Below are 22,367 nucleotides of genomic sequence, written 5' to 3'. Positions count from 1 at the left end.
CCATTTAAAAGTGTTTCATTATCATTTAAATCCTATGTGATATTGTTTATCAATAAAATGATACTTTACCTTACACAGTCCTGTATTCTTAAAATAATTCATGGTGATTAAATCTACTGTACATTTATTATAAACATAGTTATGGTAGGCCCTTAAGCTCATAACAAATGTTACACGCATGCGTATCGTTATCATGAAATCTTACTTTTCTTCCTGGTTTTACGAAACCGAAAGAGGTTTGTTTTTGCACTTGAAGTGCGCATATGTATGTGATTTATTTTACACAATTAAGCAAGTACATGGAATATTACTTTCGGTTTGATTAATCTAACCACGTGTGAGAGTCCTGAGAAATCTGTGAAATGGTTATCTAATTTAGCAACAATGTCTAGACGCCCACATAGTGACACGAAGAAACGAAACCAGCATACATCAAGAAATATGGGGAATTTCTTCTCTGCCGAAGAACAGGCTACTGTGGTAAGTTTTATAACTATATTTTGACTTAATCTACTTTACATTGCAAGTATTATTTGTTAAATATGTACCTAATCTAGCGCGAATGTTATATAATGTATTGATGGTACGAAAAATTACAGTCATGTGCCTTACATACTAATTACACATTTTCGAATTTTCAGAAATCGTCCCAACGGTTAGCTTCTGCTCAATCCAATGTTTCCAGGGATTCTTCTATAGAAATAGGACCTATCTGGATTGAAACTATAAACTCGCTCGTTGACGACCATATGAAGGTCGCGGAACACATTTCAAGACTAGAAGAAGAATTATTAGAGCTGAAGAAGACGTATATGACGAAACATGACGAAATAATTACGACGGCGGAACGCATTAAACGTGTTATTCAAGAGCAAAATTTCACTGGTTCAGGGGAGAAATCAGCGGTTAGTTTGCTTGATATATACAGTACTGTTAAAACCAAACTGAACACCCTTGTGTACTTTGAGTGCACTCTTAGTGAACAAGATGTGCACTAGGGATAAAATAATGTAGTCTATAGTTTATTAGATAAACCGGTATTGATTTTTCTGGTCCACGCAAATTGGCCTAACTATATTGATTTATTATTACTGATAAGATCATTTCCTCTACCAGTTCATAGTTTAAATTGTGATAAAATATTTTAGTATTTATTGATGACTTTATGATAAGCCATTTTACTGGGCCATTAAATAAAGACAAGGGGTTTCTACCAGTCATTTACTGGCCATTTTTGTCAATTTTTACTTTTAATGTAGATGAAAAAAGAATAAAACATTTCTTGAATACATACAATGAATTTATTTTTAAGCCATTGTTTTAAAATAGGAGTGTTACATAATAATTCAGACATTTTATTAGTCATTAAGTGATTACAAAATTAATTCTGAATCCTACGTATATAAGTGAACAGCACTTTTATATTCAAACTGTAAATCCAAAAACATTGTTCAGGATAGAAAAAAGTAATTGTAATTTAAAAATAAAAATGCATGCAGTGTTGAAAAATAGACCTTGCCTTAATTAGAATGTTATAAAACTAGTAGCGAAGGCTATTTTTCATATGCATTACATTATAATTTCATCAAAATGTTTATAAATACCAGTCTAAATGATATTGCAATTGTCTGTCACTAAACTGTATAGATGTTATGTATATTCATGATTTATTCATTACTTTTAAATAAACATCTTGAAAGCCTAATTGTATATTGAATGGCCCCCATCGATTCCTATTGATCTTCTTCAAACTCTGACAGACAGAAAAAACAAGCATTTTTCATTGTTTACGATTGGTGTATTTAATATTGTATGGTGTAGTTTATAGTCCATAATAATTATGAATATATATTTTTAAATTCTGTGAAATGATAAATAAGCTGAATTAAATGTTTTGAAAGAGATTATCTAAAAGTGTGAACCCTTATTTTTATTGACCCATAAACCAAATAACAGAGTTTCATTAAAAAGAGCACAGAAGGGGATTATCCTACCAAATGACCCACAAACCAGGCATTAAAATTAATTGAATTTCAGCAAAATGATAAAAAAGCTTCAAACTTTTGTTATGAGATTACCCCTTGTTACAGTGTTAGCCCCAATAGGTCAGAGCCAATAAACAATACACAGGAAGCATCAGGAACCCTGCTATGATGACATTTAAAAGGTCACAAAAGGGAATTATCCTATGCATCCACCCATAAACCAGGCTTACAATGCATACGAGTTCCTATTGTAACTTTCTATTGATGTTAAAATACATGATGTGCATGGTCAATAATTAAAAAATAACACTAATAAAAGAAGCATAATTTCATTATCTACCAATTTCAATTTTATGTTTGTTAAAAAATCTGCACATAGTCTTTTCACTTTATAAGATGTACATTATTAAAATGGTAAGAAACAAACATATATGTTTACATCCCTACTCTTAACAATTTGATTAACAAATGATAAAAAGTGTCCTTAAGAAATAGTATTTTAGTTTATAATGCCGTTGCAACACGAAATGTAAAAAATATAAACTATTTTCTATCTTTTTACACCTCTTCTCTTAAACAAAATTAGTAAAAAATATATTTAATCTAGTCTTTAAGTCTTACCCTAGTGCACTACGAAGTTCACCTCTGTCGAACTGAGAGTGCACAAGAAGTGCACTTACTGTCAAGTTTGGTCTTAACAGTACTGTACTCTTCCTTTAAAGCCCACAAAGAAGATAAAAAAAAACTAAAATGAAAATTATAAATTAATTTCTTTATGCTTATTACGTGATATCTTGGCCATCTTTTTTACATTTATCTGGCTTACGGTTTTACAGACGAACAAGCCAGACAATGGAGCGCAAAGTGAACACGAAGAAGATCCTTCTACGACGGTACGTATGTATCTGATTGAAAACTGTGTGGTTAAACAGAACAAAGCAACAGAAGCCCACTTATTTACATATTTAATGATAACGAAAAATAAAGACTCAGAAAGTATACAAAAAGAGCAACAAAAATATTTTAAGACGTATGCGGAAAGAATAACAAAAAAAAAATACAGAATACAAAAAAAAAACAAATGAAAAATCCCTGAAACGCACTCAAAATTGTAAACCGTCTCCTCCAACTTATTATATTGTATTATATTGTACCTTTTGGTCGATATGTTGATGCGTGTGGTCTGTATGTGTTACTTATCTACAGTACATGTCCCTGCTTTAGTATTTGTCAGGCATTTGCCTTGTGCCTTTACACTTGAGCTTTCATACAGCATAATCGCAAGAAAAATATTTATTTCTATTAAAAATCAGCCGTATCTTCTACTATTAAGTATTTGTTCTTAAAGAAGAGCAACCGACAACATACGTTTGTATAAAAGAATAGCTGATTTTGGTAACGTCGTATATCATTGGTCAAATGAGGTCGCACTCATCTAATCGGAGCTCAATATTGAAGTTAACATTGGCGTCATTACTCCCTGCGTGTTATACCATATGAACGGCAAGTTTTATCTACACAAATGACTAGGGGAATGTTAATATTAGACTATATTACTACTAACTCAATAACATTACTGATTGTTTTTCTGGTTATATATGTATATTTATTTATATAGATCTAAAATGAATTTCAATGACAACCGCAAAGCAAATGTTAAATAATTTTAACAAGCATGTTTTATGACAACCTATTAATTAATATAGAATTTACGTTATGTGTTGCAAAAAATGTGTTCTATTTTGTTCTGTTCTGACCTCTTGATCGTATTGATTGATTTGTTTGACTTGTAGGTCGAAATGTCCACAAAGATAGACGAACTCAAGCGTAATCACCAGCAATTTGAAGTTCTTATTAAAGATCAGGAACATATATTGTCGCGTATAGAGACCGAAGTGGACAAACATGGCGATAAAATCAAAGAGCATGAGGAATCCATTAATCTTCTAAAAGAACAACACAAGCAACGAAAAGGAAACATAAGGACACAGAGAATATACATAAAATCGCTACAAAAAGACTTAAATACATATGGGAAAAGAATAACAAAAATAGATACAGAAAACAAAAAATCAAATAAAAAATCCCTGAAACACACCAAAAACTGTAAACCATCTCCTCCAATCGACATACAGACGGAACAGGTACATATTAGTCATATGAATCAGAAAATAGAATATGTAAAAGACAAAAATGAACTTATTATTTTGTAAGCATACTTTTGTGTCGATATGTTGATCCGTGTGTTCTGTATGTGTTACTTATCTACAGTATGTGTGTCCCTGCTTTAGTATTTGTGAGACATTTGCCTTGTGCCTTTACACGTAAACACTGTATAACTCAAAGATTATAAAAGCTACATTCATAACACTTGGTATGTGGTTAGAAAGGCATTAGGCGATTATGCATGTAAATTTATTTTTGTCACACAAAATTGCGGTTTATATGACCAAAATATAGTACGAATTTCTTCGTTCAACAGAAAAAAATGGATCCTTTCTAGCCTGATTCAAACAGTTTGCACCCTAGTTATACATCATTTAAAAATAGTCGATCTATTGTTACGAAGCAGGTGGAGAAATATTATATCGCTAGCAATACTCGGTAACATTGTAAGGCTACTTGGTTGTATTCTTACATTTACTTATAGACGATACGTTTATAAGAAATATAGCTATGATATAACATGGCTACTTGGTTGTATTCTTACATTTACTTATAGACGATACGTTTATAAGAAACATAGCTATGATATAACATGGCTACTTGGTTGTATTCTTACATTTACTTATAGACGATACGTTTATTAGAAATATAGCTATGGTATAACATGGCTCTGTTAATTTCAGAAGAATACCGAAATGGCAAGAAACACCCAAGAATCAGTGAAGACAAAAGATATTATTCCTAGCATAAAGGTGGGTTTTCACGTCGTAAATATTCATCATAATAACAATTATTATAAAAATAGGAATAATGATGACCACGGTGGCGATTGGGATAATGTTAATTGTTCTGATACCACATTTGTAGGTCCAACCAAAACCAGTTCAAAAGAAGACATGGAAGTATGCATTTGTACTCAATAAGGAATTAACACAAGCATTTCAATCAATAAAGAGCGAGGTAAAAAGAGCGGTGTAAGATTTTTCTTGGATTTGCTTGTTGAATATTTTTTCAAAATCTGTATTTTACTAAACACTAGTCACTTTCATTTTTATAAAATATTAAATTTGTAATTTTTTAAAATCATTTTCAGAAACTCGGCTTTTTCAATTCAACAGCAGATCATAATTATTTCGACGAATTCATAGACATTCTTAAAGAAGATGTAATTGGAGTCAGTATGCATGAATACTCCCCTACCAGAGGAATTTCAGCCTTTGACAGAATTCTGGTGTTTGGAACGTGTACACTTAGAGTAGAGAGTGACTCAAATATGGCTTTGGACAAGATTCCTAAAGGTTAGAAACAGAACAAAATAAATGACGCTAAAATTTCAATATTGCAATAGATACAAGCATGCTAAAACAATCTGAACAGAAGTGCCGATCACGTTTTGTAGTGGGAATGAGTAAAGGTCAAACACAATGACCTTATAAACCTTAAACGAAAGAATACAAAACTATTTTACAAATCCCGACGCAATGCCGATATGTTAGTTCGTCTGAAGTGCAGATGTTTCAGCTGACTTAACCTTGTTATTTAAATGATGTATGTTCTTAATTTACATTCAATATACGCTATACTTTAATATGTTTGGTTTATGGAGGGACATGTGGTTTCCTGAGTATTGTTGACACTTGTGGTAACTTACATATATCAAACTCATGTAGTAGCTTGTATTGAATATCTGAAAACGTGTATTCTTAATGCACAGTTTAATCAAAACGAGTATCACGGAACGTGAGTTTCGTAGTAACATTACAAAGATCAATGTTTTGATTTGTTTTGTATTTCAGAACACCGATCAAAGGTGTTTCTCGTGATGTTTCACAAGACGGCGGGCAGCAAGACGCCACAGGAAGTTTACATGTATACATTTAAACATGCGGAAGTGGCCAGAGAACTTCATGTGCCCTTTAAATTAAACTCTTGACATTGAGTGACGAGAAATTGTGTTGTAGCAAAGTTACATGCACAGTCTTGCAAACGGTGTATATGACATTTAATTGTTGATCCCTTTGTTCTCTGTTTACCGTTTTTGTTGAAAGCATGCATCCTCCATGCGCTTCACTCTAGGTACAATTCTATAGAGTGCATTACACGAGTGTTTGGCGTGAGTTCATTGTAATGGTAATCAATATTTATCAAACATTCGATCTGAGGTTCAATATGTCGAAAAAAATTTAAGAAATTCGCTACCCATCCCATTCGAAATAAATTTTCTAATAAACCACAAGCACTGGCCGTTTCTTGTGTTATACGTTTTTTTTGATGACCGACCAAGCTATTGCATGATAGTGAGAGACTGCCGTGGCGTTGTATTTTGGTGTGTCATCTTGTCTGATTCCTGATTATCTGGTTGGTGCTTTAGTTAATGTATACATGTACTGATATTTGGTTTTGGGTAGTTTTCTGTGAAGTAATACAAGGTATTGTATAAAGGCACACACCCAAATATTTACAAGAGAGACGACACACTGTTTCAAAAGGAAGTAGACACATAAAATACATCAATGTTTAAATCTGGTTATAGCGAATGTTGTAATAACACAAATACTACCCGAATTAAGGTCAAAGTAACTCCAATACTCAAATCATGAAAGATACAAAATGTTGTACAGTCCCAAATTTCTCGAAACTGCACAACCTTGAGTAGCTTATTTTGATAATGTCTCTGAACAGGGTCTTTTAATTATTTGGCTACATGGATCGTTTCTCGTTGATGTCACATTGGCAAATATTCCTCGAGGAATCAAACAGATTGAATTGATGAAACAGAAAGTGCCCGATGAGAACAACATTAAGAACCTCCATTCTTTAATTATCGTTTTCTAAAGCTCACTTTGACCGTTTCAAAAAACACAACAACCGACGGGCGGAGCGATTCATATTTATTGCAATTTACTAGCACAGCGAAGCATATAGTTTTGTGGACCGTGCTTATGAATTTGAACGACATATTCCTAATCACTTTTTGTCAAAATCGTAAGAATGACCGTTCACATGGTGACATGTGTTCCTGTTAATGTTGACCGAATTAACATTTTACAATTTGTATCCAATTTTTATTCTGGTAAGTAAATGTTATTTGACCTAGCCATAAATAATAATCTTTATCTAAATTGAATTTGACCATTCTAACGTTATGTACGTAGCTCATAACCATTTATCAAACTCATTTACTGCACACTCAGTGCCTATTTTCGAATCTTTTGAACGTCTGGCATTACGGATACGCACAGAAACAATGTCATATTATTCCCACTCAAATAAATAAGGTATCAATAATGCAATGAAAACTACAGGGACAATACCAGTAATCAAAAGTCAAATATAAGCCTTAGAGATCTTAAGTTATGTTCACGCCTTCAAGCTTCACGCCTTCAAGTATAGATGTTGTACAAATCAACAACGTTATTTTGAAAATACTTAATTGTTATAGTGATAATTAACAGATTACCAGTGATATATATGCTGATGTAGAAGCATCTTATTAGGTTCACCTGAATTCACTCTTAGTACCTATCTCTATATGTCAAGTATATACCTTAGTATAATGGCCAATGTTAACGGGCACGAAATATAATTATACATGTAAATACATATTATAATATATGTTTGTATGGAGACTTGTCAATATCTAAAAACTATCTAAGCTTAAGTACCTTAGTTGGACAAGATCGACAAGGAAGTACAAATCGTTTTTTGGGGGGAGTCGAAGGAACCCAACAGCGCCTCTAGACTACCTCGTCTGTCCACGATATTAAGTGTTTGCTGTTTCTGGTGGATTTTACAACATTATACAACATTTTAGTGTTCTTATGAGGTAATATCCATGTGCATACCCATCACATCCATGACAAAATTTCCGTGTGCTAACAGCTCGAAAGCGAATCTCACCATTGAAATGGACAGTGACACTGACTAACGGTCTTTTTAAACTTCAACCGTCGAATGATATGTAAACACTCGCGTGGTATTGATGACCTTACGCAGTTACGACATTTCTCTTATAATTGTTTTTGTTAATTCAAATCGATTAAAACATGTATTTTTGTTGTTTTTAAGTGGAACCTTATCAGTTGATAATTGAGTCATTCAATTTTATGATTGTTTTGTAAATGCTACGTTAAAATAATAATGTGGGCCTAATTTCGTTCCTGCGAATGGATCAGCCTAATAAGACCCAATGTCTTATGTCTTATTCGCACAAAGAAATGAGAATGTGTTTTGAATCACTTCTGTAGTTTGGCGCACTACTGTAGAATAGAGCGCTTCTGTAGTTTGGTGTGTTAGTTAAGTACACGTTTTAAGCTCTCTTCGAAGCTTCATGCTCTTGTTTGTTTAATGTGCGTTAATTTACCAAAAAAGCATGCATGTGCTATTTAATTAAAACACCTTTAAATGTCAATATAGAGCTGCGATTGAGAAACCATGTCTACACATTCACAAAGTGACAACAAATAAACATAACCAGCATTAATCAAGAATCATAAGAAATTTCTCGTCTGCCGAAGAACAGGCTACTCTGGTAAGTTTTACAACTTGAGATAGCAAGATTGAATTATTTAAGATAAAATTTCTCTAGCTCTAGTGTTTATTCGTAGTTTAAAATAGATTCATAGTCCTGGTGAAACTTTCATTGGCCTATAAACGATTTTCCAATTTCAATTTTTCTAGGAATTTCGCCAAGCAAAAACAGGATCTGAGTGGATGTGAACGATCAATTTTCTCTTCGACGAAGATAACAAAGTTTCGGAACACAGGGTATGTTCAAAAGGCTCGTTTTCAGCTACTTAAATTTGCAATAGATTGAAAATAATTGTTTGTGCCTGAGATGTATGTTATGATAAGATATGATAAATATGAAAGTACATGCAAAATTTGTTTTATTTCGCACAAAAAACAAAAAATTTATGATTCTTAAGAATACCATAAAAACTACATTGACCAGCTCAGTAGATAAACCCTGCTTAGAGGCAAACCACGGAAGTGTTTGTGAAATTCAAACATAGGTAAAATAGGAACACTGGTAAAGGATAGGACAATTCCGAACTTTTATTCATATAAAAAGGCGAAATTGCCATCTGTACATAATTGACATAAAGTATTACTTGATTATTTGTTAAAAATAAAAATAATAGTGAAAATATACATTAGAACATTTGTTTCAAACACCACAGTGGTTTTTATTATTGAGAAATTTGCGTGGCAAAAATACGACATCACAGCTACTTAGTTCACTTATCAACCAGATAGAAATATTTATGCGAAAAGCTACATAAACAAGCTCAGTTGCAAACATTTCTGATATATTTTATATCCAATATGTATCAGCTTTATTTAGACTCAACTTTAATACTCGCCTAACAAGACCGTTTTGAGATGTTCAATATGATTTATTTCCTTAATTAATTATTTTTTATTTCCCTTTTTCACTAAATGACCAAAACATACATGTTGTGATAGGTCTTTATTGTGTCCAAATTGATTCAAATTAAAAAAGGTTGAAATCGTGACATTTAGATATTGGTCCTTAAGGGTAGTATACATTGTGATGAGATGAAAATGCGTTTTAAAGTTTTTTGACTATGTGTAGTGACTTGATAAAGAATAATTGTGTTTTCGAGTATACGTATATTTAGGGAGGTAATTATTAATTAATAAACGCGGGTACATTTTCCGTTCCATAAATGAATATTTCACACATTTTAGTCATCTTCGTCCGAGATATCGACCCTCTCTTCATACCTGTCGAGTGCGGAACTGAAATTAAACTTCAATGCGTACAGAATTGGCACACATTTATCATTCTCAACGTCCATTTCGGACACGAAGTTGACGATGGGGAAAACCTGGTTTTCTTGCAGACCAAACACTTCTTCAGCTCGTTTTACTGCTTTCTGTACTTCATTACTTGTAAAGATATTTTTAATATCTTTATGTACGTCATCGCAAATCCGGTCGAGCTTCGTGATAACGGCGATTTTGGCTACGTCTGAAACAAACCGCTAAGTCATGTTCATTTAGATATATAAACAATAAAACGCACGTGGCAAAATATAGTTTTATAATCACTTTTAAACTATAAAACGATACGTAAATTTTGCGTTCCAACTGCGCGACTTCTAAACATACCCTGAGGCACATATGTGTAGAGTTTCCGGAGTTTCTTCTGAATGACTGTGTCAGTATCCTGTGTAAGTGTCTCTGCGCTGGCGACGAAAACGACGCAGTGTGGTTTCCTCGCATCGTTGTCTTCCGCTGCCGCAACCAGAACTTCTGGCTCCTCTGCATTCGACGTATTTTTGACGGTGTCATTTTTCCCGCCATCTGCTTTGCTTACGAACTAGAACAAAAAATTGACGTTAGAAATATCGAAATATCGAAATATCCGGGATATAATAAGTTAAGTAAAACATAGATATAAATATTTATTAGTAAAGAACGATAAAACATTGTTCATATAAAATATAATCTGGAAATAAAATTCTTCTGAAGCACAGGTTACAACCAAAGTTGGAAATAGAAGTATCGATTTCGTCAAAACTGTTCACCGACAGCAATAAAATGCGGCAAAACTGCCAGTGCCAACTAGCACCCTAGCTTAAGAGATATTCTATTTACAAGAGTCATTAAGACATATTCAATGATCCATCAAGTCAGAAAATATATGACTACACTGTGACCAAAGCACGGGACAACTTTTTACAGCCGTTACATAACACTTAACGCCAGCCTTTGTGTATTTTTTAAGTTTAAAAATAGCAGTTTACTAACAGTGTATCCCTTTTTCAGTCGACCAAGGCAAACATCCCGTAAGTCTTCGTTGCCTATCCCCTTTTCGTCGTCATCAAACGTCTCCGTGAATCCCATCGTGTCATACAAGAAAACATTCTGGAGAAGCTCATCCGTTTTTGACTTTATCAGAGTTAACTGAAATTAGAAATATGCAAAATATACTGTGCATACTATTTATTAACTAAATTGTTATCCTAATGCAAATTTTCTAATCAGTTTTAATACATGTTTCATAATAAGAACCATGAACCAGAATCTTTGGTATTCTCTTTACGAAGAACATACTTTAAATTGAGAACATGAAATGACCTGTACAAATATCCGTGTATTGCAAAAGAAATTGCATGGCCTTTTGTAACGAAAACTTGAAATTCATTGTGTCTGTTTGGTCTTGAACTGAGTGTATCTAAACATGCTCTTTAAATATTAGGCAACTGAGCTTTCCCCCGTAGTTTGAATATTTTCGTTCAAAAGTACAGATTTCAACTACCTTGTAGGTTCCAACATCTCCGGAAGTTGAGCTTCTCGTGGAAGCCACATTGACAATTCTTCCTCGAGAAATTGAACAGATGGAATTGATGAAGCAGGATTTCCCTGCACCGGTGTGCCCGACAAGGACAACGTTGAGACGTTTTGCTTGGATAGCGCTGATACTTTCTTTCAGGGGATCTATTGCCTTAAATATACAAAACTTGATATTGGGTCATTTTACAATGTGATCATATGTTTGTGGAAACTTAATTCATCAACTTTCAATTGAATTATATACTTGCGCGATTTGATCAGCGATATCTTCTGATATTCCGTCACTTATCAAAACAATTACAAAAAACACCTTATACTTAAGTATCTCCTTCTTAAAGATAAATCTTATTCAGAATTAAAAATAACCATAATATGTTTAACAAAATAAACCTGTGTTTCCATGTTTAACGGTCCGCTGTAGGCAGATGTGCTTTCATATTATAATATTCCGTTATGGACGGAAGTACGTTCGAAGTACGTATGTTTACTTGAATGGTAATATGCAAATTAGCAAAGCCCGGGCTCCTTGTTGATTGAAAATATACTGTATATAAAGACCAGTGGACCCCTTCACATGGTTTTCTTTGAAGGGATCTGTTGGTCTTGTTAGGCTCGCACGTTACAAATGGTGGCAGCGGTGGGATGTTGACAACTGTCGAATCGGAGTTGCCTTACCCACGAGATTCCCAGGCAAAGACTCGGGACGATTCTTCTCGACGGGGAAAGTAATATAACGGTCCGCGGTGGGCGGATGTGCGTTCATAGTAAAATATTCCGTTATAGACCAGTGTGTATACCACGTGATAAATTACGTCATATATGCTACGTCCGAAGGCAACATTTTGCTTAAAATGAACATTTAAAACAAAGATAACTTTTGTTTACAACACCAAATTAAATCAAACAAATGGCAGTCTATGCCGCTTTCAGAGTCCCGCCTTCGTTTTATTACCGGAGTTTGATAAGGTAATTTGTTTCATCAAACACTTCGACAAACCCGATTCCAAAATAATGTTTTGACAGTGCTCCGTCAGACGGCCGTATTGTGAAAGGGTTTGTCGAAGTGTTTAAAAGACTAAACTCTCAATCAAACTCTGGTAAAACGCCGAAGGCGGGGCTCCGTAAGCGGCGTAGACTGCGCAATGCTTCGTTTAAAATGGTAAAGGAAGAGTGAAGTTATCTTTGTTTTAAGTCTTTATTCGAAGTAAAATATTGCCTTCCGACGTAGCATTTATGATGCAATTTATCACGTGATATACACACACCGGAAGTACGTTCATAATACATATGTTTACTTGGGTGGTAATATGCAAATAAGCAAAGCCCGGGCTCCGGGTGGATTGAGAATTTACTGTAAATTAAGACCATTGAACCCTTTCAATGTCGAACATGCTTTTCTCTGAAGGGGTCTAGCTGTTGGCCTTCTTTGGTGTCGAACATTACACATGTAAATGTATTTGCCTTATGTAGACATTTCTGAATGATATCGATTTAAAGAACAATGAACATTGTAAGTCAGTCGTTTTAAAAGTTTACATTTATTGAAACCTCTGTTTGAAAATTGACAGTAGCATTACGAGAGTTCTACATAATACCTAAGGTAATGCCAAATAGTTTCATGTATTTTCTAAAGCATTTAAACGTAGTGCAGGTTTTCGCGAAGTGGAACTCTTTGTCAAATTGTTTATATTACTTTTTATTAGTTTTGAACGATTTACTATTCTACACGTCAAGGACTTCATTTGCTTTAAACAGTTGAGTGATGCTGATTATGGTGTATTTATGAAATTTAATTTTCTTTTGCATGCAGATTGTACCGTTCTCTTTATAAAAAGTCAAACTGCACTTATGTGCCATGTCAATTCCATGCTGTGCATGTCCTTTTTATCAATCTGATGTCACAGTAGGGGTTGAATTTCCTGTGTATTTGTGTATTGGCTCAGGACCATTCAGAGTTAACATTTTTGGAGAAGATAATCTCTTTGTCTCAATAATATGATTTATATGACCAGTGAGATATAAATAATAAACAAATAAGAATAAAATATATTTATTCCATTTATGTTGCATAATACAGATGATAGTAATGGTTTATTATAAATACCATATAATATTACTCTTACTGTTATTCTTAAGCATTCTAAAAATGATTTTTTAATTTTTATTTCTTATTATTTATTTATTTATTTATTTATTACGCTTTATATATTTTGTATTTCGTTTGTTCTGATGATAATTTGTTGAGCATGTCATGTTTTCTTTATTTTCTGTTTTACATTGTTATGCTATCTCTTATCTTTTGAAGACGCGGTTTACCGATAACACTCGTTGTAGTAATGTTTTGTGTACATAAAGCTTTTTATTTTTAACAAATAAGGGTTTAGTTAATATCAAGTGAGTTCTCAACATAAGATACCAAGCCAGATTCCAAATCGGATGCACACTTTTAACTTCCTGTGTCAATTTACTTGATATATATAGGCATCGTATAAGTAAATTCGTCCCTTGAAAACAGAATTTTAGAGAAATCGATATGTGACCGTATTAACATGAGAATGTCCCTTTCATGATGTTTATCACTTACCTTTTCAAACGACTCGTATTTGATATCCCTCCATGGCGTGCTCATCTTGATGCAATTCTTCCGTTGTTTATCTGAAACAATTGACCCTTTAAAATAAGACTCTTATTATGATTAATTTCACCGAAAATCAGTGTTTCATATATTTTTAGAAAAAAATATGCTGGTCAAATACGATAATCCGTTTATATAGATTACCATTTGATCATCAGTTGACACATAAAATATATTTATTGTCAATAAATAATGTCACATATTTAAATGGATTACATTGACCACCTCTGACACACACACACCCGCCTACAAGACAAGACGGGGCGATGAATCATGTTAGTTAATTCATGTTGCAAACGCACACATCACTACAAAGCATGAATACTATTGTGTTTCGTGCTTATGATTTCAACGACAGATACCTTAATACCATTTCTATGAGATTCGTAAGCAAAATCGTTCAACTGTTTGCAATATGTTCATGTTAGCATTGACATACTTAACATTCGACAACATATATCCAATTGTAAATTAACCATACCTTATTTGACGTATATATATATATATGAAACTTATTCATAGTGTCATTTGTACCTTATACACATACCTTATAAATTTTATCCAGATTGTGTTACAGCACACCAAATGTCACTTTCGAATCGCTTTGGCGTCTGGGATTAAGGGGGTGCGCAGTTACAAAATCAACACAATAGAATGCACTTTATTAAGGTATTATGTTCTATCATACCTAAGTTAACTAAGGAATTTAATGGGGTGGGGGGTAAAAAAGTTATGCCAACGCCAGCATATTGGCTTGACTCCACGTTACACTGACTCGTTTAAGCTAATTTGAATAAAACGTCTATAACGTATATATTGGGGTTGGGGGTAGCCTCACCAAATGTTAAAGAGCCTATAATTGTAACGTAGTTAAGCATAAGTTAAACGACTTCGCGATTATCTTACATAGCAAAATATAAATAAACAATGGCGTCTTTATCTCTTGCATTATAAACGGAAGACTAGACGAAAATAAATGTTGCGGAACAACATCAGGGGGAACGTTAAGATCCCCATTTTCATGCTCTTCCAGTTGAACTCAATTGAGAACAGGAAACTGTTATGAGTTATTGCTACGAAATGTGTTATTTGAAAACTATCCGAAATCTAAAGTCGAAATGAGAAATATGCCTTGTAACTGATGTTGATGCTGCCTTTGTAAAAAAAATTTTTTTCAAGAGTAGAATCCATTTAAAAAATGTTTCATAACAATTGATATATTTTTGGGTTAATCAATATACCGATACATTTCTCTACCAAGTCCTGTATTCTGAAAAAAATCATGTTGTTTACATCTGTTGTACATTTATCATAAACATAGTCGTGGTAGGCCCTTAAGTTCATAACAAATGTTACACGCATGCGTATCATTATCATGAATTTGTACTTTTCTTCCTGGTTTTACGAAACAGAAAGAGATATTTTTTTCCACTTGAACTGCGTATATGATTGTGATTTATTGTACACAGATACATGGACTTTCGGTTTGATTAATCTAAACACGTTTGAGTGGCCTGATAGATCTGCGAAAGGGATATCTAATTTAGCAACAATGTCTAGACGCCCACATAGTGACATAAATAAACGAAACCCGCATACATGAAGAAATATGGGTGGTTACTCGTCTACTGAAGAACAGACTCCTGTGGTGAGTTTTGTTGCAACGTATTTCATATGCTTTAGCAAGTATTAATTGTTTAAGATGTGCTTAATCAATTAAGTGGTTTGAGTGGTATAATGTATTCATGTGATGTAACAGAAATAAAGTCCACTTGAACGTGTCATTAACCTAATAACAAATTACATATTTCCGAATTTCAAGGCATCGTCACAACCCTTTGCTTCTGCTCAAGTCGATGTTATCAAGGAAATCTCTATTGAGATAGAAACTGACCTGATATGAAGTATCAGCTCCCTCGTCGACGACGGTAAGAAATTCGCGGACCAAATTTCAAGACTAGGAAAAGAATTATCAGAGCAGAAGGAAACGTATAAACACCATGACGAAATTACATTTACATGTAACATGTATCTTTAGAGAGCAACAGAAACACCAACATAATACTGGGTCACAGGATACATCAATGGTAAGCTAACTACATAACTAGTGTTCCGAACAAAAAACATACGTGTAAACACAATGCTTATAGGAGTATGCAGATACATTTATAATTATGACTTCCGATGTAATTTCCTAATGCTAATTCCGTGAAATAATAGCAATTGAAAAGAATATATATTTTAATTTTATGTGCAGACAAGCATGACAGATGATGAAGCTCAAAGTGAACACGAACCCGATTACACTACGAAGGGACGTATGCATCTTTATCTCAACAATACTCAATAATAATTCCCCTTCTTAAGAGAAAGTTTATAACGTTGTAGTGTTTTTGCTCTAAGCAAACACGATGTATATAATATTTAAGATTCGAACGGAATATGGCTGAATCATAAGAGTATACAAGGAACTCTCAATAGTATTACTGATTAATTTTACTGGCTACACGGTTGTAAAATAAATTTCAATGACAACCGCCAAACAAAGTTAAATAACTGAAATGATCTTTGGTTTTAACAACCTATTTCGTTGATGTAGATATATAATTATGCGTTGAAATAAATATACTTTCTATTCTGTTCTGTTATGTCCTGTAATGTTTATCGTATTCATTGATCCGTTCGACTTGCTGGCTGAACTATCTCTGGAGATTGACGAGTTTAAGCGAGGTCACCGAGCGTTTGAAGTTCTTATTCAAGATCAGGAGCATCTATTGGCGCATAAGGAAAGCGTGGTGAACAAACATGGCGATAAAATAAAAGAGCACGAGGATTCCATTAAACTTCTAAAAGAACAACGCCGTCAACGAAAAGGAAATATAAAGACACAGAAGATATACATGAAAGAGTTACAAAGGATTTAAAGAAGTATAAGAAAAGAATAACAAGAGTGGACACAGAATACAAAAGATCAAAAGAAATATCACTGAAACGCTCTCAAAACTGTAAAGCATCGCCTCCAAACAATAGACAGACTACGGAACAGGTAAATGTTTGTGGGATGAATCAGAAATAGAATATTTTGCAGACTGAACTATTTTCTGAAAGAAAACTGGATATAGTGTAAGCCTCCCTTGGAGACGATATGTTGATGCGCGTGTGGTCTGTAAATGTGTTTATGCATACAATGTGTCCCTGTTTTAGTGTTTGTTATACATTAATATTTATGCGAAAAGCTTCAAAAACAAGCTCAGCAGCAAAAACATAAACCCGGTTTAATGGCACTGGGCTAACGCCAAAGACATAGAACATAAAAACAAAAAATCAAACAAGAAACATGGAAGAACAGCACAAAACACCACAATCAGCACAGTGCATTCATACTATATTTAAATAACTTACATACATCAAAATCCTGCAGTGCCTTGTATTGCATTTCCTGAAAATGAGTATTCATTATGCACAGTTAAATCAAAACGAGTATTCACGAAACGTGAATTTCGTATTAAAATTACAATAAGCAATGCCTTGATTTGTTTCATTTTCAGAACACCGATCTAAGGTGGTTCTTGTGATGTTTCACAAGACGGCGGGCAGCAAGACGCCAGTGGAAGTGTACATGTATACATTTAAACATGCGGAAGTGGCCAGAGAACTTCATGTGCCCTTCAAATTAAACTCTTGACGAGTGTTGAGCCATTGCTGTTTAGCACCCAATGATGTGCATTGGCTTGTTAACGGTATATATGACACGTGTTTGTTTATGACTGTTTGTTCTCTGTATGCCGTTTTTGTTGAACATGTTGCGTTACTGCGCTTCCCTCGACTAACCATTTTATCAATTCCTTTACCCTAGTTTTTGGCGGCAAAATGTATTGCTTATTGTATATAGATATAAATGTTGATGAATATTAAACATTTAGTATCCTGTGTAATGATTGAGACATTCGTTGCCACAATCCGATTCGAAATGTAATTCAATACACCAGAAGAAATGAACGTTTCTTGTGTTATTCGGTGTTCGATGACCTACCAAGTAATTGCTTGATAGTGAGCTACTGCCCTTTACGTATCAATATGCGGTTCAATACCTTGATTATTGATCTAGAAATCCGTTGCCAGTCACAGTCAAAATGTAATACAATAAACCACAAGTACGGAACGTTTCTTGTGTTATACGGTGTTTCGGCGACCAAGCTATTGCACTGTAGTGAGTATTCGGAACTCCTCGGCCATTTTTTTACTCCTCTGGCGTTGTATCTGTACGTGTCAACTTGTGTGATTCTTGTCTAGCTAGTTGGTGCTTTAGTGACTGTATGCATGTACTGATGTTTTATTCTTGGGTAGTTTCTGTGTAGTAATACAGCGGATACTACAGTGCCAAGACCAGTTATATGTTGTCTTGTGTAAAGGCATAGATCTAAAGCCTAAAATAAACAAGAGGGACACTCTACTTCAAAAGAAGAAATACACAGATCAATGTAAAATAGCGTTATAAACATATAAACATATGTTGAATAACGCAGTAATTATTGTTTGTAAATATCCCTACGCGGAGGTTGATCATCCGCACGACCAGGCATCCCTAGTTAAGGTCAAAGTAACTCTCATATTATACAATCCACTCATAAAGTTTGAAGAATGTGAAACAGGCCTCATTATCAAAACTGCTTAAGCTTAACGTGCTTTAGTTGATTATATCAATTATCCAAAATACATACTTAAATTTGATTTCGATAATTGAAAAATGGTTTAGTGTGAGTGTTATATAGACAATTTCTATTTACAGTCTGAAAGCTCTGAAAGAAGTTAATATTACGCAAATTATAGTAAAACAAAAAAGTTAGATTAGCTTAAGTCTGTTATAAGGGACTTAATACGTTTAACGAAATTGGGGCCAGATGCTTATTTATAATAGGGATGGCAACAAGTAGTAAAATTGGTACTCAAGTACTCGAACAATCTTCCGATCGAGTACTCGGGTACTCGATTACTCGGATAACTTGAATTTGTTTTCGGGAAAGACAAGTTCGTGTTTACATGTATAGTTAATGTATATGAATGAACGAACATTATTTGTGAATTTGTTTAGTTGTTTACTCTAGGAAATGATATTTAATCTGACAGTTATTCATACTGAAATATTGTTGTTCGCCTCATTAATATGCATAATTCCTAAATTAAGATATCTACCAATCAATTGTTATAAACATTGCAAAAATACGCCCATTCCGGAATCATTGCTCATTACGGTCGTTACTAGTTCACTTGTCAACGTCCATTTGTTGGTGAGAACTCTCTAATAGTTAAACAATACAATTGTGTAGGAGATGTACCGCTTTCAAAACTTCGCTAATTGACATCAGTACTATTAACGAATTAGGGCCCTTTGTTGACAGTTTGCAACTCTCACAACAACTGTCAATTAAGTAATTGGGGGTCAATTGTGTACACAGTGGGGATTAGAGGGACTATAAATTGTCGTCTTGGAAACGAACTAGATCTGTTTCTTACGTCTGTAAATCGTGTATTTGCTAAATTATATAAACAAATTGTTATGTTTTTCGAGTACTCGAGTAGTGATTTGGTCCGCGGGTACTCGGTTGATTGATCGAGTACTCGTTGCCATCCCTAACTTATAAAGTTATATTGAAGTGTTCGAAATACTATATTTAATAAAGAGAACTTCAATGTAAACGCGTTACACTCAACGTCAATCATGTTTTGTGTATTAACATCAGTATTTGAATTTGTATTTGAAGATGTAGGATGAGCTGGGTCTTATGTTTATCAAGGTGAAATCCTTTTTTAAAAGATAACAATTAACTTGGTCATTTGACCTTATGATCCCATAATCAATCGTCTGTTGATAAAGGTCAGTGAATTAACCTTATTTTCAAGAAGATTTACTTTCATAAATGCAGAATGGCCGGGCTCTGCGCATGACAGTTTTGTTTTTCGAGCGTCTTCGCTACAGGACTTTCTGGAGGAAAATATTCATACACTTGAAGATGGTGTTCTACTTGCTGACAGCGGGTAGGTCCACATTAAAACTTTTGGGCAACACACAATATACACAAACATTTGAAAGATAAAAAAAAATTTAATCTAATTATTATTACAACAGTATATCACACTGTTATAATGTATATTTCAAACCTTTGAATTCAATATGTTTATCATATGAGATCAATTAAAACATTATTAATATAATTATAATATGAATAGTGTCATCTTTTTAACACAGTATTATTTTCAGAACTGATGATCTCCCCCTGTTTCTTATCTGCTATGGTCCAATCTGAAACAACAAATTATAACATTATTAACAGCCACAACATTAAAGTATTTCTCTCTCTTGTCTTTTTAAGATATGCTTGTTCGCGTTACATGTTGACGCCGTACAGAGTCTCTGATACACTGGTGAAAACCAGATTCAACAGAGCCCACTGCCGTTCGAGTGTTGTTATAGAAAGAACATTTGGTAGATGGAAGAGAAGATTCTCCGTCATGTGCAAGAAGGTCTGTTTGATAGATTAATTTAGGTTATGTAATAATGCTATATATCTTAAAAAAATGATATAAAAAAGGATATATATATATATATATATTGGCCGATTTAGCGGTCAAGCGGCAAACAGCAGTGATACAGTCAGCAGAAGACTATTATAACTGGGGTAAATCGTTAGCTAACAGTCAGACAAAGTACGCATTTGTGACAAAGGAAGAATGTGACGAAGCCTACAATGAGTTATTGGCAGTTAATGTTAAACCAATCAAAGGTACATTGCAATTGCATAGTGTATTTCCGGTAGGGAACAGTGAAATATTTGTAAAGAATACCTCATGCTTTTGTGAAAAATGTTTCACAGACGGGAAGTTCAATGCCAGCTGTGACGGGTGGATCAAGCATACCATAGTACAACAAAGTGGCAAAACCAATGAAACTGACATGCACACAGACATTCAAAATGAACCAGAAGTCATTCTTGACCAGGAAGAAAGGCTCGAATCAAGGTCGTCATTCATAGAAAATGAATTTGTTGCAGCCATTTACAACGATTACTGGTACATCGGCAAAGTAGTAAAATACGATCCTTCAGATGATGAACTTCCCTTACAAGTTTCCTATATGGAACACGGGAAGGGCAAATTATGTCCAACGTTCAAATGGCCTAACAAAGATGACTCAATTTGGATGAGTTCTGATGACATTCTTTGTTCTGTTGGTGAACCAATGCCTTTTGGTTCTAGGAAAATGTACAAAGTAGCGGAGTCTGACATTAATACAGCGATGCAGTTATTTGACCAGTTTCATAAACGAAAATAGATATCTATAAACACAGGCAACCATTTCGAATATAGAATACTGTTTGAAGAGCATTTTATGAGAATTTAGTTCAGTTTACTCATAGTGTGAATTACGTTACCAAGAAACAAATTTGTATATCTTGCTGACATTAGTTGCAATTGACTGTTTGAATATTGAACGTGTGTTTGAATTACTATACTACTATGATTATCTTAAAATAACAAATTAAAATATTATAAATTGGGATTTTAAAAAGTTGTTTAATACATAACTTAGTGTTACTTTTATAATATAACAAATGTGATCACGACTATACCCACATGTACAGAAAAGTGCAATCATAACACGTTTTTCTAAAACACGTTTATGCTACATGATGGTTAAAAATATAAAACATATTAATTATGACGCTATTTGAAGTATATGCCTTAGATGTATTGATATTCTGAAATTCATTTCATTTGTGAATTACGTTACCGGCAAAAAGCGTTTTGTGTTTGTAAATTAGCAAAGCTTTAATGACTTGTTTGTCCACATTCATGTATTTTATGTAAAGTTATGACTCATTGATCTATTAGATAGTTTCTTTTAACTTGATATTAAAGATTGTGTCATTACTTAAATATGAAACAATGCAGGTTTTATTTCCTTACATTTTGGCTTGAAAATTGAAAAACGACCTATTTTCCATATGCGTTTCATTATGTCTGTTCAAAAATGTTATATAATGTTCACTGTTTTCTCAGTGTTTGTTGTTTAATAAAACTCAATGTTATAAATATGTGTTTTTGATGATACAACTATTTGTAAAACCTAAATTACAATTGATTAGACCCTAAACGTAACGTAAATCACGAGACAAAATCAGTAGGTACTTTCGAGAAATTATAAAATTATGAAAACTTGGTTTTCTTTTACCAATGTTGTTGTTAACGGTGCCTAG

General features: G+C 33.7%; 3 protein-coding genes and 1 long non-coding RNA gene across 7 annotated transcripts; 3 read left to right on the top strand and 1 right to left on the bottom strand.

Moving 5' to 3' along the window:
• Positions 1-185: 185 nt before the first annotated feature.
• Positions 186-6,395, top strand: LOC128243778 (myosin heavy chain, striated muscle-like). Of its 4 annotated transcripts, none has more exons than XM_052961714.1 (8): positions 188-480; positions 642-905; positions 2,822-2,878; positions 3,779-4,129; positions 4,838-4,903; positions 5,019-5,111; positions 5,245-5,449; positions 5,948-6,395. In XM_052961714.1, exons 1-8 carry the CDS (start codon positions 385-387, stop codon positions 6,082-6,084), a joined length of 1,269 nt encoding a protein of 422 aa, XP_052817674.1. In that variant the 5' UTR covers positions 188-384; the 3' UTR covers positions 6,085-6,395. The 4 variants fall into 4 exon arrangements, with proteins under 4 accessions (XP_052817676.1, XP_052817674.1, XP_052817675.1 ...); XM_052961713.1 differs by having other exon boundaries at positions 192-480; positions 4,835-4,903; XM_052961716.1 differs by lacking the exon at positions 5,019-5,111 and having other exon boundaries at positions 186-480.
• Positions 6,396-8,730: 2,335 nt separating this feature from the next.
• On the bottom strand, positions 8,731-14,740 carry LOC128243838 (interferon-induced protein 44-like). The gene is made up of 6 exons (XM_052961808.1): positions 14,660-14,740; positions 14,062-14,132; positions 11,443-11,628; positions 10,932-11,087; positions 10,290-10,500; positions 8,731-10,149 (listed from the first exon to the last, which is right to left on the bottom strand). Exons 2-6 carry the CDS (start codon positions 14,104-14,106, stop codon positions 9,863-9,865), a joined length of 885 nt encoding a protein of 294 aa, XP_052817768.1. The 5' UTR covers positions 14,107-14,132; positions 14,660-14,740; the 3' UTR covers positions 8,731-9,862.
• Positions 14,741-15,484: 744 nt separating this feature from the next.
• Positions 15,485-18,042, top strand: LOC128242115 (uncharacterized). The gene is made up of 4 exons (XR_008262542.1): positions 15,485-15,760; positions 15,935-16,199; positions 16,370-17,158; positions 17,661-18,042. It is a non-coding gene; the product is annotated as an uncharacterized LOC128242115 (long non-coding RNA).
• A 2,109-nt stretch (positions 18,043-20,151) lies between these two features.
• On the top strand, positions 20,152-22,357 carry LOC128242114 (uncharacterized). The gene is made up of 2 exons (XM_052959155.1): positions 20,152-20,634; positions 20,985-22,357. Exons 1-2 carry the CDS (start codon positions 20,601-20,603, stop codon positions 21,440-21,442), a joined length of 492 nt encoding a protein of 163 aa, XP_052815115.1. The 5' UTR covers positions 20,152-20,600; the 3' UTR covers positions 21,443-22,357.
• The last annotated feature ends 10 nt before the right edge of the window (positions 22,358-22,367 follow it).

This window comes from Mya arenaria, chromosome 8 (genome assembly GCF_026914265.1).
Source record: "Mya arenaria isolate MELC-2E11 chromosome 8, ASM2691426v1".
Classification (NCBI taxonomy): Eukaryota; Metazoa; Mollusca; class Bivalvia; order Myida; family Myidae; genus Mya; species Mya arenaria.
The sequence above is the reverse complement of the archived record's forward strand: the minus strand, read 5'-3'. Positions and strand labels throughout refer to the sequence as shown.